We start from the raw sequence: 18,342 nt of genomic DNA on the forward strand, positions 1-18,342 counted from the left end.
TTGCATTTGTTCGCTCGATAAATCTTTATTCTGCTTAAACAGCCATAAAACAATACTATGATAATGCACATATCAATAAAAACGTCCATAAGAAAATACATTAATAATACAGATAGCAATAAAAACATTCAATGTATCAATTAAATCAACTTCCAATTACAGCATACAATAAATGGGCTTACAGTAATAAAACAAGCATCCTTAAAAAACATCCAATGGGTCAATTACAGCAGCATCAACTCACAGCAAACAGTGACTGGGCACACACTTAAAAGCGTCACTAAGAGAGCTATTGACCATATCGCTTTCTGATGTAAAGTGCTTCTCTAGTAAAATGTATACACTTGCATTCTTTACTAACATGTCCATAAATCACATCTGCATGGCGGCCACATACTCTTCCAAAACATTAACCACAGTCAATTCTTTCTCGCCTTGACTGAGGTCGATTTGTATATAATTGGAAATAGAATCCAAACTCTCATAATTTTGAGAAAGATCAATCGGCAGAAAGTAGGTCTAAGTTGCATTGTCAACCGACAGATGAATGTCCAAACTAATAGGATTTCTCTGTCCAATTTTCAAGAAAAGTGGACTCCAGTATTCAGGGTGCTGTGATAAGACACTGTAATCTTACTCCATACGTCATCAGCAACCTGCTTTTGGACATCCAAGGTAGCAAGAAGCACATGTGGGACAAAGGGTATTCGGACAACTGTTTGCAAGTACTAACTTTTTTCACCCCAACCCTTGGTGTGGAAAAATACTGCTACTGAGCCAATCCACAGCATATTAATCCAGAAAAGATTAATGCTGCCAAAATAAATGGTTACATACCCATGGGAGTAGTTTTGCAGCTTAACAAATTTTAAAGAATTTTCTGGACTCACATTCGACCCACCTGCCTCCCTGGAAAAGTACAGACAATTTCTGCAGAGGCGAGGTACAGTAACACACAAAAAGGAAGCCAACACCATTAAAAAAAGTTAAAGGTGGCATCCAAACACATGGGCTTCCAGAGCTTATGTCTGATGTCATCCAAGGAGGGACATAGTACCAAATAGTCAATGACTCAATGACACCCACAAGAAAAAGAAAAGACTACAAGAGGCAATTTAGCAAGATAAAGAAATAATGAACAGCTTGTGGATCCATAAAATTCTTCAAGTACTTAAGTACTTCTACAGGTAAGTAGCCATTTAATTTTCTTACTGGAAAATGGACACTGAGAGTCTTGTAGTGAATTTGACACCATTGTTCAACTTTTCTATTTTCAAAATTGTACAAACATGGTGACTGTAGTCACTCTGTAGTGTACAGAGTAAGGGGGTCAATTTTCAATAATGAGAAAGCGTGGTACACTCCGAAGCAAATACATTTGCCATTCAAAATTACAGTAAATAGGACATGATATTTTGTAATCATAGAGGTAGTTGACAGTCAACCCTACTACTAAATGAGTTTGTGGTGATACAGTCAAATAGTTAATTGCACCATATGACATTGTATAATTTTGAGTTTGACATATATACCAAATGTGAAAAGGTGTACAAATGATCTTAATTACGACACAGTACCTTAAGCACCAACAACTACATCCTAGTAGGAACAGAACACACAAAATTATGCATGCAGCAGTGATGACTGCACAGATCGTATATGTTTTTGTCTACTTTATCAGTATGAATTGGCCACCAACATAACACATGCTGCACAAACAAATGATGAGCGGAATGCTGAACAAATTAAAATAGTCACCCCTCCAGTCGAAAGATCTGGGTTAAATCAATTGTTCTTTTGCTCACTATGCTATTCCAGTTTAGACCCAGCCATATGCAAATCAGTCTTGACCCTACTTCTTATGGGAAAAGTTCAGCCCAAACTGCCAAGCCAGGTCCTTCCTGAACCGTAAACAAGCCTCCTGGGACTGATTTCCGGGTATCACCCCATATCAGCTTGAATCCAGTGGCACAGCGAGCATGGGACCCACGTATGGGCATGGGGAGGTAGGTGGGTGTCCATCGCGGTATTCTGGTATTGATAGTAATATTGGCTTTCAAATAGAAAAATATTCTCATGTAGAGTTATTGTATGTTCAAGACAGTTTACTCCTCTCGCTCGTAGGTAGTGTCTGTAGCCCCTAGGCCATCCAAGTATCTAATGCTTACATAGAGAACAGAGACATCTATAATTACTATAAGGTAATCTTTTCCCAATGTATTTTATTCATCTTGGAAGAGTCCTTGCATAGGATGGAAGATCATGAACCAAGGAAACCAGAAAGTTGTCTCATAAATAAAGTTATTCTCTAGAAGATTTCTGTAGGATGAAAAGATGGGTCTACCTGAAGGGTTAACTGCATTTTTTGTAGTTTTAGGTAGCAGATAGAGGGTGGGTATAATTGGTGTATCATTATTTAAAAATAGGTGTTCATCCCACTCCAAAATACCTGTATATTTCCATTCATTTAACATCTCACTGCATTTATTCTGTAGCTCAATATAATGATTGATATTTTTTTCATAGCACTTGTTATTATTGACTTGTCTCATTGCTTACTCAACATAAACTGTTCTCAAGAAAATTACTCAGTTCCTTTAGTGTTTAATTACAGTACTAATATCATGTTGTAAAGTTAAGAGGGCTGCTTCTCCTTGCTCTGTCAAATGATCTTTAATAGGAAGTATTTTATTCTGCAGTGTTAAAAGGTCTCTGTTGACTTAGTCACAGTATACATCAATTTATCCCAGGACATGTGTGTTGTAAATTTAGATTGTAGTTTGAAGTGAGTACTCCATATGAAATCAGTTTTAAACCCATATTCTTTCATTCTTGTAAGGAGTTCACTATCTGCTAATTGATTATCTGGTCCTAAAGCTTCAGTGTTGTAACTTAAATTGTATAATCAGTCTAAAATCTCAATATCTGAGATTAACAGATTTGAGGTTACCTTATATAGTTGGTAAAATCTTGGTTTGAATCTTTTTATCTGTCATAGTGCGAAACTTGCCCAGTTTATGTTTGCGGGCAAATTTAAAAACACCATTATGATTTTACACATAATAAATCAGATTGCCTGGCAAAATGAAAGGTATAAACCTAATAGTCTTTGTTCGATATCCCTTGAAGGTCGTACTGACAAATTAATTTCGGTCAGACCCTCTTGTTCTTCATTGTTTCTACTGTGTTTGCCCTTTTGTTTTCATTTCATTTGCATTGTCTTTTTTTCTTCTTCTTAATTTCTTGTTGTTCTTTTGTTTCCTCTTTCTTTTCCTCTCAGTGGTTTCTTTTGGAAATCTCTGCCACTTCTGAGAATCTTCAATTCCTCTAAAAAGACATTCGAGCAGTGGCATCCATTGTGTCCTTATCAATGGAGTCCATGTCAGACCTCAAATTCGAGCTGGTTCTTCTGTCTTTTTCTCAACCATTTGTAGATTCTTTGCTTTGTTCTGTTGGGCGCTATCAAATTTCTTGGCTATTGTTAGAATGCATCTTCTTTCGTATTCAAGTTTGTCACACATGAATTCAATTTACATTATTCCTGTTCGTATTTGCCCAAGCGAGCCTCCATGGGCTCAACAAATGTCATGATGATCTAAGCTTGATCAGTTTCTGAATTCAACTCTGCCATCAATGATTTGATTCTTTTCAGTGTGTCATCTACTTTCCAGCATATTTCACAAAGTGTATAATTGAACTTTGTAAACACTTTATTGTGTGCTCTGTCCATTCTTCAAGGAGATGCAGGCGAGGGTCTGAAAATGTTGGTACTGTGAATTTAAGTAGATCTCTGGGAATTTGTCCAACATCTAAATACTTTTGTAGAGAGGTCTCTTTCCACCATTTACTCGGTTCCACTGTCTGTAGTTTACCTAATGTGGAAAATGTCTGCTTCAAAGTACCAGAGGCACCTGCTGCCTTGGAGTAGGTTGCTGAGTGTATGTCAGATGTTTAATCAGAAAGACAATCTGCTGACTCCTTGCACCCGTTCAGAAGATCCCCTGATAGTGGTCATCTTAATTCAAAACATATGGCTGTTTGATGTCTCTTCACCCTCAGTGGATTACGGGTCCCAGCCTGCTCTCTGACATCTGCAGGATTGCTGCTGGGAGGCAGCTGCCCAGAAAGAATGGTCTGATTCTGTCTTGGCGGCGCTCAACTGTATGTCGAACTATCTACTGCCGTTTTGGAGCTAAGAGTCTTGTTTATCAATGGCTTCCTCCAAAGTATGAGAGCTAGCTATACCTCTATATATTCCTTGAAAGTCTGAGACTTTAGGCTTCCCTCTTCTGGACCAGGGCTTGTACCCCCACAATGAGTCCTGGTCCGAGGAGTCTTCTCTCTCGGACTATATATTTTTTAGCAGACCAAGCCTTAAAAAGCAAGGAGGTACTTTACTAATGGCAGCGAGCATTGTAAAACATGCAACCCAAAGTTCTGTATGCAGTGCTACTCCTGTTGTCAAAGAATCCTGCCCTCACTCCTGAAATTTAGTATTTACAGAAGATGGATGACCTAAGCATGAAACCCTGGGGAGAAGCAATGAATTGCCTCAAATGGATCCAATTAGACTGCAGCTTTCACTCTTGGAACAGGGAAGATAGTAAAAAGGAGGGGCCTTCTTTCTCATTCAGTTTGTGAGCAGAGGTCAAGGCAAGTATGGCCCCATCAGACAGAGATTTGGGATGGAAGGTGTACCGAGATCCCCCTCAAACGAGCACATTCATCTCTTACTGTTTATTGACTGTTGTAGATTGTTGTGGCTTATCTTTATAGAATTATCAACGCCAGGTGAAAATGGTGTAGAAAAAGAGGTAAATAACATGGAACATGGGTGAACAGAGCATATTAATACTAAAGATGTGAAAAATAGTAATGTAATTTCATGAAAATGTACGCAATTTTGATTAGATTTTATTTTGTAAAGTGCGACGTATGCCAAAGCCTTGGCGCTAGCATCTACGAGAGACTGAGCTGTAAAGGCCAATGATCAGGGAACTATAGTGGGAGCGCGAATTTGCCAGGCTTTAAGATGCCTTCTGAAAGTCTTCAAATGGCAGCCAAATTCGCAGACTATCAGAAGGCATTTTAAAAACCTTACTTTTCGTGCTCCCTCTTTAGTTCCCTGATCTGGCCTTTGCAGCTCAGTCTCTCATAGATGCTAGCTCCAAGACGCCCTCAGACATACGTCGTGCTTTACAAAATAAAATCAAAATAATCATTTTTCAAGAACCTACATAAAATGTTTGGAAAATTCTGTGAAATGTTATATATTTAGCAAAATGCTTTTTGGAGTAGCACCAGTGAAAATTTAATGCGAGGGTAAACACTATATTTAAAAGTCACTTGAGATCCCCGCATGGGTCCAGGTTCACAAAGAAAATTCTTGTGGCACTTTTTTTACTCAGACCTGTCTCTCTTCACACATTTTATCCTTGAACTAATCCTCTGCAGCAGAAAATAATGCAACATTTCGCAAACTGGATGAGTGTCATGAAAAACTTTGCTCAGGCTTAAGGAATCATTGACTCGCTTCTGAAAAAGCTTTTGTGTTATAAAAAAAACAATAATTACTATTATTATTAAATAAACAAGGCCTGTTGTGTAACTGATGGGAATGTATTTAACTGGTAATGTAAGTCCTAAATTGTCTTGATTTTGGATTTTCAGATGTTGTTGTACAGTGGTGTACACAAGGAAACCTGCTGGCTGTGGCTGGAATAGAGAGGCAAAGCGCCCTTGCAGAGCTTAGTGGAGGCCTGTTGCTAAAAAGTGCTCTAATCAAGTTTTACAATGTCCGTGGAGAACATATCTACACGCTGGAGACGCCTGTGCAGGTAAATATTGCAAGCCTTGTGTTAAGGTATCACATATATAACTGATGTAATATGTGGTCCCCCGTAGCGCGACACTCTGTGCTGAAGTATTGTGATCTAAAATAACTTGCGATAAAGGTTTTTTTTGTGTTTGTGAAATCTGCCTGTCTTTAGATGCACCGGTGCATAAGATGACGTACTGCTGAGATTCTTAGCCTGTCTCTTTAAGAGTTAACTGGATATCTGCAAATACAAATGAAATTTACCATGTACCTTTTTGTGCTTGATGTATTCTATCTTACAGTGTTAGTGACTGATGGGTCTTATTTTTAATAGAAATATCTCTAGTGTTGCTGGTCTGCTAGGTTTTGATAAAGGCATTCACAACCATATCCCGGTCATCTCTCTTTCATTGATAAGGAGCGACTTGAGAGTTAGTACTCATATGGCATCTGGTTCACAAAACGATTGCCGCTTACAAAAAAGATTGTGCATTGAAAAAAACACTCAGCATACCAAAATGTTTTCTTAATTCACATGACGGAATCAGTGTATTTTTGCAGGCAAAGTTGTCAAGTAGAAATTCTACTAACAATTCAGATTTATCATTATTTGTATGTGCCAGCTAGTGTGTAATCACGTTTGTGTTGACTTTTGCACAGTTCTGTGCTCCTCTCAGATTACACCTAAATTAACCAGACATAAATGGTGGAGGGTGTGTAGGACAGAGCATAGAACTCAATTGTTTCCATGTTTCCCTGCAAATACAAACTTTCCCTAGTTCAGATACTCTGCATACATTGTGTTGGTGAAAACAGGTGTTGCCCGTAAAAGTGCAAAAATTGTAATTGTCACGTCAATACCGTGAACGTTTGTGGACTACTCAAACGTTCTATATCTATGCTTTGCAAGTACATGAAGATATTTGCCATTTCCTTTCTTGACAAGCAGACAGGCCGATAAAGTACTTTGTTGACCCCCCGAGTATGTGTGTTTTCAGGACAATACTGTCACTCAGCCACTGATGGGAAATATCCTGTGCCCTTTGGGTGAAACAGGATTTCATAACATGTAATGATCTGGTGTTTTTTCCTTTCATATCTCAAATTTCTCTTTAGTATTTATTGTTTATGCAGTTTGCCATGTATGCATCCTTCGCACTAGCATTGCCTATCCTCTCCCAACAGTACTCCTGCTAGGTTCCTTCTGGTGTCTACCTCGTTTGTTTTCTTCGTGTTCTGAATAGTCTTTTCAGAATGCCTCAGAAATCGGATTTGTTACACTTGTTTGCACACCCCTGCTGTCTCAGAGTCACAACCAAATCAACTGTCCCTTAAATCAGTGAGTTCATCAGTTCAGAATTGTTTTACTCTAGGGATGCTTTCAATAGTGAAAATGCATTAGTCCATGGTACGCATGGATCAGTTCCCTAAAGAACTCCTTTTATGACAGCCTCTTGTTTCCAGAGACTTGTGGGACTACAAGGCATTTGTAGTATTGGAGTGGTAGTCTGTGCAAAATGTGATGTGCAGTCCCTGCAAGAGTGCAAACCTATTCCGATCTGTCCATTTATTCTATCAATTTTTAGGATGGTGAATCTATGTACCCAAACCTCCTGAGCGGGCTACTCTCCAGCTGCTGTATATTCTGATTGCTACTGATTCTTTGGGGGGAGACTTTGTGAATATTGTCATATTAACTTTGTTAGATAAATCCAAAGCATCCCTCCACATAAACCTCTTGAAGAAAGTTATGTTTTTTCTGGGCTCAAAAGTATTTCTTCCGGTGGTTAGTTCCAAGAGTGCACAGACTTATACAGATAATACAGCTCTTTTTTTCCTATATAGGAAAACATTGAATCGCTCTTTCTCCACGGATGTGCCACTTTTCCAGCTTTTATTGAGATTGCTACTGTGGGTCTTTTTTGTGCAGCTTGCTTTGTGTCTACTCCCTTTATCAGTTCCTTGTAAACTTCATTGGTTCAACATCCTTCCTCGGTGCTCCGGCATGCTTTGGCTTTCCCAAATCCTGTACTTACTCATAATAACACCCTGCCGCCACCCCAGAATAAGGAGCTGATATCCATGGATGAGATAAGAGCCTGCCTTCTTCCATACCGCCACTCAACATGAGTGGTTGGTTACTACTGAATTAGACTTTGCCCTCTTACAAGAACTCTGGCTGTCTTGTGGCTTTTAGGAATCCTGCACCTAATGTCAGTTCAAAAGAGGATGAGGGTTTGAAGATTTCAGGCCTTGCCAAAAATAAATATCTGTTTGAAACAGTTGATGCTACCAGTTGGATGCCTTTAAAACCTAACTTGTGGCCATTGGCATATGCAGTAAGAGATTGAGGGAATTATTTTCTTCTATAGGCAGTCAGAAGTCCATCTTGCCGGTCTGCTGCATCACTTCTGGGCACTGCCCCATCCATTGCTGTCAATTGTCCAACTTCTGGTTAGAACTTTAGAACTTCAACCTCTTCCTGGCCAGGTAAATAGACTCTCATTTAAAATATGTAGTAATAGGCTGGAGAGAAACTGCACCTCTAAATCCTACAGTGTCCCTTTATGACAAGGTGTTCGTAAAAACTCATCTGACCTACAGTTCAAAAGGTGTTTATTTTACCTAAATGAAGAACGTTTTCTGTCTGTATTTTTCTTTGACCACTCTATTCCTAGAAAGAAGAAACTTTACATAACACATATAATTCTGTCTTGCACAAAACCAAAGCTTCACATTCTATCAATGCATGGTTTGTTAGTGGTGGCGGTAGTAATGCTGGCTGAGTTGCATCTAAGACAGTGGATTATGTCCTTTATATCCCACTGCTAATCTGCATGGGAATTCTTCTCTGATTACTGAGTAGCCTTTTACCAGAGCTAAGGTTGTCTCAGTACTCCTATATCTGGTGTAGGGTAAACACGTGGACTGCTCTGCAGATATTTTGCAGGGAGTCCACTTGAAGCCTGCCTCAAAATCCATACTCAGTTTGGCCAGAAGGTTTTTAAGCCTCTTCACCTAGACATACTTAAGATTTCTTCTGCTGTGGAATCTAAGTACAGATTTTTGGGCCCAGACGTATGATTAAGGTGAAGTTTCCATATGGTGTCTCCTTTACTCCTAGTCTCTCCCATTCTTACCGCAGCCCCACCAATCCCACAGTCATCCTCCTCACAAAGCACAAGTAGGCATCTTCTTAAAAAATAGTTCTATAGTTTCGGCCCCTGTCACTTGATGGGCTAGTACCCACAGATTCACTCTGGCGAGAACCTACGAACTAGGAGTAGTGCTGTCAACTTGAAGATAATTGTGTCATATTGATGATCACCAGGTCATTCTACTGGAACAGCTTGTGAGGGAAACTTAACATTCTTTGGAGGACTGCTGGTATGTGATTTCCGTCTGCTGGTATTGCTTTTCTCATGTCTGATCTTCAGTATAGCTCGGAGAGTTACAGTCCTGGACCACTGCTCTTAAATTGGAGTTCTCGAGATAAATCTGTGTTCCCTGGGTCATGTATCCGTTCTACTCTGCCAAAGTGCCTGTGGTCTTCTGCAAGATTGTGGACAGAGCGGTTCTCTCTGCTTTAGTCAATATTGTTAATTGGACTAGGGACTCCAAGTCTTAATGAAAGCTCTGTACTGAATTCTATGTAGGATACATGCTTATTCAGAGTCCTGTGGTATATTTAATTTTGGGTGCAAATGGTATTTACGCACAACCATTTGCACACAATTTTAGATTTGAAGTTCAGTGGATATTGCTATTGGTCCAGCAAATTTTGACTACACAATTTCCTCCAAGTATAATATGGATGATTTTGTACAAGGGACAGATGTTGAAAGGAGGAAAGCCTGCACCTTTATCAACTAATAAAGCCCAAGCCAACTGCAAAGCTTGTAATTGCCACAAGGTGAACTGCAATTTGTGACAGTAGTATTTAACACTGCTGGAGTTTATCTGGCAAATAATCCACCCAACTCAGAAGTTAGATGTTTCTGGACCGATACACTCATACGCATTGAATAACCAGGATGTGCAATGAGCACACCAACTGCTTTATAAATGACTGCAGTTTGTATTCAACCTTTAATAACGGTCACAGCGCTAGCCGCATAGACTATCTATTAATTAACCATCCAGATATGGCGCGCTCTTGGGAACATGATCGTGAGGTACCGTTTAGAGTGCGATCATAACCCTTTATGTGCTACCCTAGATCTATTACCACAGAGGGTACTTAAGCAGCCAGGCAGCGAGCTGATCACTCTTGACGTGATCCCCGCAAATGATATGAGACGAATAAAATGGGTGAAGATATTCGAGAAGCCCGATCTCCTAGCTACTATTACTAAGGATATTGATTGTGCCATAGTTGAGCTAGAGGCCTGCTATGCCAACCCCGAGTTACCTGAGCTTAAAACTGCTTCTCATAATAACTTTTTCGCCCATCTACGCTCCCACTTTTTTAGGCATTGTAAGGCTAAGAGCATTCAACAAAAGAAAGCATGGCATTGGTACAATGAGGAATGAGGAATGCCGAATGGCGCATAGATCTCTGGGTATGCGATTAAAGCAGGGGACCCTGACAAAGTATTGTCCTCCAGGCAAAAATATAGGAGGGCCCAGGAAAAGGCTAAGAAATGATGGGCTGAAATTAGATGGCCGGACCTCAGACCGGCATGTACCAGTAATAGTTCCAAACAGTTCTGGAACATAGTAAAATGGGATACCCCAATATGCCCGTAGCACAGCTGATGGAGATTTGGTTGAGCCTTCATATTCGTTTTATGAAGATACAGCTTTTGTTGGAGCTGATGTTAACGCCGCTCTAGGAGCAGTAACGGGTGGAAGAGCACCGGGCCTAGATGGCATCCCGGGCGATATATTCCTCCATGACAAGAAATGGTGCTTGTACATTGTCCTGCTGGCTAACGCAATCGCCTACGGTGCACCAGTCACTGACTCCTGGAAAGGGGCCGAGATTATCCCCGTTTTAAAAAAAGGAGACAAATCACATTCAGGCAACTATAGGCCTATCAGCCTAATAGACTCTTTCCAAAAGGTAATGGGGCAATTGGTTTTAAATAAGGTCCAAGATTCGATAGATGAGCAGGGCATTTTATCCCCACTGCAGGCTGGCTATCGGACCACACCAGTACTATCGGCCAGCTGTTCTGATTCATCTTATTATACTGGAGGATGGTGGTTCTAGGCAAGAGCAGCTTGTACGCTGCCTTTGTCGACCTTAAGTCATCTTTTGATCTCGTCTCCTGTAGTAAACTATGGGCAGTGCTGCAAGAGCTGGGGATGTCTCCTGAACTGCTTTCCCTCATTGCCAGACTTCATGAGGGCAATTTTGCCCAAATCTGATGGGGCTCTCAGGGTAATGTCACCAATCCCTTTCTCATCGAGAAAGGTGTGCGTCAAGGCTGTGTTATGGCACCCACACTATTTTCTCTGTTTACCAATGGGATTGCAAAGTTTTTGAAGTCCGCTTCCACTGATGCCCCAGTCCTAGCAGGCATAACAATTCCTATTCAAATGTTCGCGGATGACACGTTAACTATCTCAAAAACCCCGAGCGGTCTTCAGCGAGCCTTGTTACTCTGTGAGGAGTTCTGTCTCGTATGGGGCTTAGAAATTAACGTGTCAAAAACGAAATTGATGTCTTTCAACTCGCATAGAGCATTCAGAGGAGACATACTTATGAACAACCGTCCCCTGATTTGAGGTGGAATCACGAGCTTGATTCGGCTACGTTGAAGCACCGGCAACTATCCGGAGCCTTACAAATTGAGTTTACTACCTCTCTTGCAAAGCCAGTTAGTCCGGTGCTGCAAATATACAACATGAAAGTTGTCAGCTCTGCCCTATATAGGGGGCAGAGCTTTGCGGGGACGAGAATCTGTCCAAGCTAACTGTAGCAGAAAATAGGTTTTTACGTAAGATCACCAGTCTCCCGCAAAGCACCCCAGTGTGTCCATTGCTTCATGCCTTAGGTAGAAAAGACTGGCTGATATAGCGAGATTGCATTCTATATTGTTCTGCCGAAGAATCTGGTGTACGCCAGAATTGGCAACTTACACTGCAGACATGAAAGTCTTAATCAAAGCAGACTGCTCTCACAAAATTAAATGGTTACGGGAGGTCAGAGCCTCCCTAGTAAGCATTGGCATGACTACCCTGTTGGAAAATCCATCATGTGCCCTGTTCCCCTCCAAGGAGATCTTAAAAGAAAAATACTGGGATTTGGTGACTCAAAACACATACAGAAACAGTGGCATGTCTTCACTGACTGGAAGATTTCTAGAAGTTAAACCATCCCCAAGCCTGGAGCAGTATTGGGATATAATAACTAAACCATACGATCGGAAGTTATACTTCCAATTTAGGGTGAGCTCACTGCCAATAAGATCCTATACAGCAAGATGGATCACTTCAGGCGATAGAACGTGTCCCGCTTGTCAGGCCCAATTGGAGTCACTCGCCCACCTTTTGTTTGTCTGGCCAGCACATGCCGCCCCTCGTCAAGTGTGGCTCACGCCAATTTGTAGGTTATTGGGCACCAGGAGTTGTGACGCGCAAAGAATATTGTGCACGGACATTGTCATTGCACTAGCAACATTTTTGGGATGGACCTGGGCTATTAGATCACAGTCACTCCCTGTAAATTGAAGGCTTATATTTGCCATTTCTCATTTGCACATGTGTATATGAAGCTGGCTACACATATATTAGGTACTGTATCAATATCTGGTACAATTGGATATGTGTTAACTACTCGTGATTCAACTTCTGTATCCCTGTATTATCCAATGTCAGGAATTGCAATTGTTTTGATAGGTTTTAGTATTCCCAGTCGTTTTAAACTGTATTAATTGTGTTTTATTATTCTTGATGCAAACACAAGGAAATGATGGACGGATGCTGAAACTTTTCAGACACTCACCCCCAGTCACAGATCTGGGTTTAATCCATCATTGTTCTTTAGCTCACTTCGCCACCCCCAGTTCAGACACAGCTATATGCAAATCAGTCTTGACACTGTGCCTCATGGGAACAGTCCAGCCCGAACTGCCAAGCCATGTCTTCCCTGGACCGGAAACAAGCATCCTGGGGCCGGTTTCGGGCTAACAGCCCTCATCAGCCAGGCGAGCTTGAATCCAGTGGCAAAGTGAGCAAGAGACCCACGTCTGGGCATGCCCTGCCAACTTAGGGCAAACAAAGCAAACACAAGGAGATGATGGACGGAGTGCTGAAACTTTTCAGACACTCACCCCCAGACACAGATCTGGGTTTAATCCATCATCGTTCTTTAGCTCACTTCGCCACCCCAGTTCAGACACAGCTATATGCAAATCAGTCTTGACACAGCGCTCCGTCCATCATCCTCTTGTGTTTGCTTTAATCGCCCTAAGTTGGCAGGGCATGCCCAGACGTGGGTCTCTTGCTCACTTTGCCACTGGATTCAAGCTAGCCTGGCTGATGAAGGGTGTTACCCAGAAACCGGTCCCAGGATGCTTGTTTCTGGTTCAGGGAAAACCTGGCTTGGCAGTTCGGGCTGGACTGTTCCCATGAGCTACAGGGTCAAGACTGATTTGCATATAGCTGGGTCTGAACTGAGGTGGTGAAGTGAGCTAAAGAATGATGATGGATTCAACCCAGATCTGTGACCGGGGTGAATGTCTGAAAAGTTTCAGCGCTCCGTCCATCATCCTCTTGTGTTTGCTTTATTATTCTTGATGACAGATTTTGCGCACCCAAACAATGGTTTTAACTGTGTTGATATATTGTGTCCTATGAAATATTTATTTTATGTATCATGCTTATATGAAATATCTGTTGTATAAAATTTGTTGGATTGGTATTGAACCTGTGTACTTATAGGTTGCATTGCAAATTATTTATTCACAGGAGGTCGCAAAATGACCTGTCTAATAGATAACAATTAGTCAAGTCACATATTGAGACGTCCTTTGAATGACTGCAAATGCAGGGGCGGTAGGCCTGCAATGAACAGCAGACTTCTGTCCTGCATTTACCCTCCCAATTGGGCACCTTTTAAAAAAGAATGTAAGCTGCAGTCATGTCCATTCGAGAGGCAGATACTGCTTTTGTTTATTTATTTTTAAAATACGTTTTCCATATGACAAGATGTGTTCCCCATCTCTCAACTCCCCCTGCCCATTACAATTCCCAAAAGGAACAGAGCTTCCCTTTTCAAATCAGTTGGAGGGATAGTAACTGCTGAATTGTTTTGACCCACAATTACATTGATACGTAACTTTGCAACACATACATTGGCAGGAGATACCCTTCTCTTGCTCCCTTTTTCAAGTGACTTAGCTCCCCGTTGGGAGCTTAAATTTCTACTTTTCACCATGTGCAATCCTGTGGGGGGGGCTTTGGCTCACGTGGTTAATGTTAGGTTGCATTATGTTTTAGTGTGCATGCTACAATTGGATTAAATCTAAGTCTTCAGGCTGCGCAGTAGAATTTAGTTCTGCAATATACATAGCAGAACATCCGTTAATCAATGTTCCTATTTCCAGTTAATTTTCTAGCCCAAACGCTTTTGTCAGTTTGGACTATTTTCTAATTGTCTGAGTGTTGGAATGAGAAAACATCTGTTGTCTTTAGATAGCATTTGACAGCTCAGCATTATCTTAATGAATTGTGAAGGTATGGTACGGAACTAGCCGTGACATGCAAGTCTCATAGACGCTTTTTTTCTATATGTGCTGCACCATATTTTTATGAATATTTTAGCAGTAAACATGACATGGAGCAACAGTCACTGTTAGAAAAACAACATACAGTTTACATCAAAATTAATTAGTCCCAAATTTTAGTAACAGATTATTGTAACTTAAAAGTGAGACACACAATCAAGTATTATGTAAACACCAATGAATGGGGGAAGGATATGTACTTAGGGTCATAATATATGTTACAGAAGGCCGCTGAAATCCCTTCAAAAGTGCCAGAGGATGGGTTGTTTGGAATATAATGTCCAGACGTGAGGGGTGCATTGGGTCCATTTCACAGTCAGCATACCAACCCTTTAGATGTGCCTCAGCTACCTCCACTTGCAGCAATATGTAAACAAAGTCAAGCTGGGAGAAACACACTGGCTTGTGCCTGAAGTTCAATACATGATTTCTGCACAGCTTGCAAGCAATGCCTCTTCTCTGCTTGTGGACAGGCTCACATCAATGAGCACCATGCCACTCTGGCTAAGGAAGAGAGCACCTTTCTGTCGAACAACAATTCATAGTATGCAGCCTGTGTCAGGAAATCATCCTATTTATTTAAACTCAGCCAGCTTGGAATTAGGCAGTTTCCTGGAGGTTTCCATCCTTTTAAACCTACCCTGTACGCCCAAATCAACATCCCAGAGCATCATTGGAGTTTCGAAGACCATAGCTTTTTGTCTGTTGCAGGGAGGCAAAGCCCTCAGCCACTGTTGTTGAGTTTTTACTCTCTGGTATGTAAGATTCTTTCTCAGTATCCATTGGTGATATGGATTTCAGCTTGACTCTACAGTACTGTTATAGCGATCTTCCTTTGGAGTTTGTTAATCAATGCCATCAGCATACTCTATACTTTAATCAGATCCCCTCCCACCCCCAAGTCATTATCTCTTCTTTTGTCATCAACTGCACCATCCTGTTGCTGGAGCAGGAATTTAAAATATTTGTCCAGATGTGTTTAATATCATGGTATTCTACCTGTGACTGTCCCATGAACAGTGTAGTGTACAGAAGCCCACAAATGCTTATTAATCAGAGAATCCTCGAGACATGCGTTAGTGAAGCCCAGCACCCATACGCAGCAGCTTGCCTCGTCCTTCTACTCACGGGCCAGAGCTGCACTCACAATCTGTGATGTCAGTAAGAGAAGCTCCAGAAGTCTTTTGTACTCTCTCCAAGCACAAGTCTACTGTTCTAGCCAATCATGCACTGCCGCCAACTGTCTAACTCCCTACTTATTTTTTCATCTTGTGTTCACTGGCCCATTTTGCGTGTGTGAGACCGCTCTGCTTATCTGATGTACAATAGTGGAACAGACTCTGAATATCTCTATTTGTAAGAGTACAAGAGGGTAAAGGTTTACTTTCCTCTCTACATTACCCTTAAACACCCCCTAGGGTTTTGGAGCTCACAGTCGAGAGACATCAGCAGAGCAGAGCGCGGAGAAAGCTGCCATTCTGTGGGTCAGGAGTGAATACCACCTGTTTCCTTCTGTTATTTGAAGCTTAGGTGGTGTTGTATCTTCAGGATTCTTGCCTTTATATGGGCTTTGCTCTCTCTGTGAAGATCCTAGCTGATTGGTATTCCACTGCGTAAGTACTTATCATAGTCAGAGCTGTGTTGCATCCTCTGTATTCATCTCCCATCAGTCATATTTAATTAGCCACATATGAATACTGTGGGTTATTACAGTTTTGAAGCACTTTATTTACCTGTCCATGTCACTATGCCACTGCCCTAGCCAAACTGGTAGGCTAGTAAGCAGACCTATCATTGCTGGCCCATAACCACTCTCCAGTGCTGCAGACCCAGCCTCAACTCCATCACTATTTAAATGGACCAAAAATGACCCATTGTCTTTTTCATCCCCAGTGCTCAGTCGTGCTTCTTACAGTATGCAGTGCTATCACCAGGAACCAGATATTCAGTAGGAAAGACAGTGATACTGTTATAATGAGGAGGCAAAGACCTTTTTTAGTTGAATCTCTGCTTTGATCCAGTGCTGTAACAGGGTGAAGGGGCAAAGGAAATCATGTAGTAGCCAGTAAGCTGGAGTATAATGTATGATATGAAGTAGGGGTAGTGGCTCAGTAAGTATCATCTTGTACAAATACAAATTCGAGAGTAAGATACATAGAAGCTTACTAGCGAAAAAGGAGAGAGAATACAAGAGCTGGTTGTATTATTTTAATTCATAGTCTCCATTCACCGGTGTGTACAATCAACGTGTTTCGCCATGTCAAGGTTCGCAGGCCTGGGGCTTTTTCAAGGCTTTGATTGCCAGTGATTTCTTAACGAAATGTCAGCGGTCCGAATAAATATTCAATGTGTCTACTTGCGGTCTGGAATGGTTGACCTTACAACAACCTCAAGATAATAAAAAACTCTATTTCAACCATCAGGACCATTGATGTTCCAATATATGGGTATTCTTAAAGGCATTAGACAAAGCCAGAATAAAGATAAGGACTGCTGATGTTCCATTAAGAAATCACTGACAATCAAAGCCTTGAAAAAGTTCCTGGCCTGTACGCTTTGCTGAGGCACAACACGTGTTGGCTGTAGAATTCTGAGTGGCAACATTTTAAATAAAAGAGTACAGCTAGCTGTCTAACAGCATATACTCTCCATTTTGTCTATAGATCTTTACAATAATTATAGAATATATACTATTTAACCAACTCTCTAATTTGTAATTGTACAGTGTGAAACATACTGTGCTGGCACCCCTACTTCATATCATACATTACATTAACTTGTGTGGAAGGGGTCATATCCATATCACAGGGATGTGAAAGGTGCACACTGAATTGAATTTAGATTTTTTTTTTATATGTTAAGCTCAGAATGAAATGTTCTGGTTCTGTCATGTAGAGTAGCAGATCATTGGCATACAGCGAAATAATGTCATCCCGGTCAGTTTGATTTAGTCTCGCTTGCACTCCTTCTCTCCTGTGGCTTGTAGTTGTTGCGTGCTCCAGGGTGTACCCTCCTTCAGAGTACCTTATAACAAAAACAATGGCGTGACCCTTCATTGAGCAACGTCCCCTGGTCACAGCGTGAAACCCATTCACAGGGCTGCAAAAGTTCCACAAAATGTATTCCAACACAAATTTGAATGTTCTTCAAATATCTTTGTATTTATTTTTTCATTTTTTCAAAATTGCTTCATCAAAATCAAAATCAACGATCCAGCCTTATGAGAATTATTTTTCTTGCGTCCAATGCATTTCGGCTACATAGTAGCCTTCATCAGGGACTGGATTCTAAAAACCAAATATGAGGATATGTTAGGGCGCTCAACATAGAATGTATATTGTATTGTCGTTTACACCGATTCATATGCTTTGGCGCCAATGTTCCATTATAGGTGTTATTAGTTGCATATCCTGTCCCTTGCCCTGTCCCCTGTATTCTTCTGTTTGATTGTATGGCACCTGATCCTTTCTTTAGATAATATAAAATGAAACCTCTGTCTCATCCTGTGACTTAGTTGTGCATTCTAATACAAGTTCTATCCTGAATCGCTGCCGGACCTCAGGGTTTTCGGCTGATGAGCTGTGTCATACCGTGATATAGTGGGTCTTAATCTGGTTTAGCGGCCGTCCCCTGCGGTTGTAGGCCCATGCTTGTATTTGTATTGAATGCTACAATAAAGGTTTTTCTAAAAAAAAAACATTTTAAAAAAGAATCAGGCTTCCCATTGGGAAATGCAGATACTCAACACCTCATTAAGTGCCTCTGCACTATCAAAAGTAAATCCTCAGT

General features: G+C 41.0%; 1 protein-coding gene across 1 annotated transcript in view; it reads left to right on the forward strand.

Moving 5' to 3' along the window:
* Nucleotides 1–18,342, forward strand: part of TULP4 (TUB like protein 4) — a 631,050-nt gene that overhangs the window by 371,614 nt on the left and 241,094 nt on the right. Inside the window, exon 6 of the mRNA XM_086927321.1 lies at nt 5,671–5,837. Within this exon, the coding sequence (XP_086783447.1) occupies nt 5,671–5,837 (167 nt within the window). The remainder of the gene's footprint in view (nt 1–5,670; nt 5,838–18,342) is intronic.

The sequence above is a fragment of the Lissotriton vulgaris genome, chromosome 6 (genome assembly GCF_964263255.1).
Source record: "Lissotriton vulgaris chromosome 6, aLisVul1.2, whole genome shotgun sequence".
In the NCBI taxonomy this organism is placed as follows: domain Eukaryota; kingdom Metazoa; phylum Chordata; class Amphibia; order Caudata; family Salamandridae; genus Lissotriton; species Lissotriton vulgaris.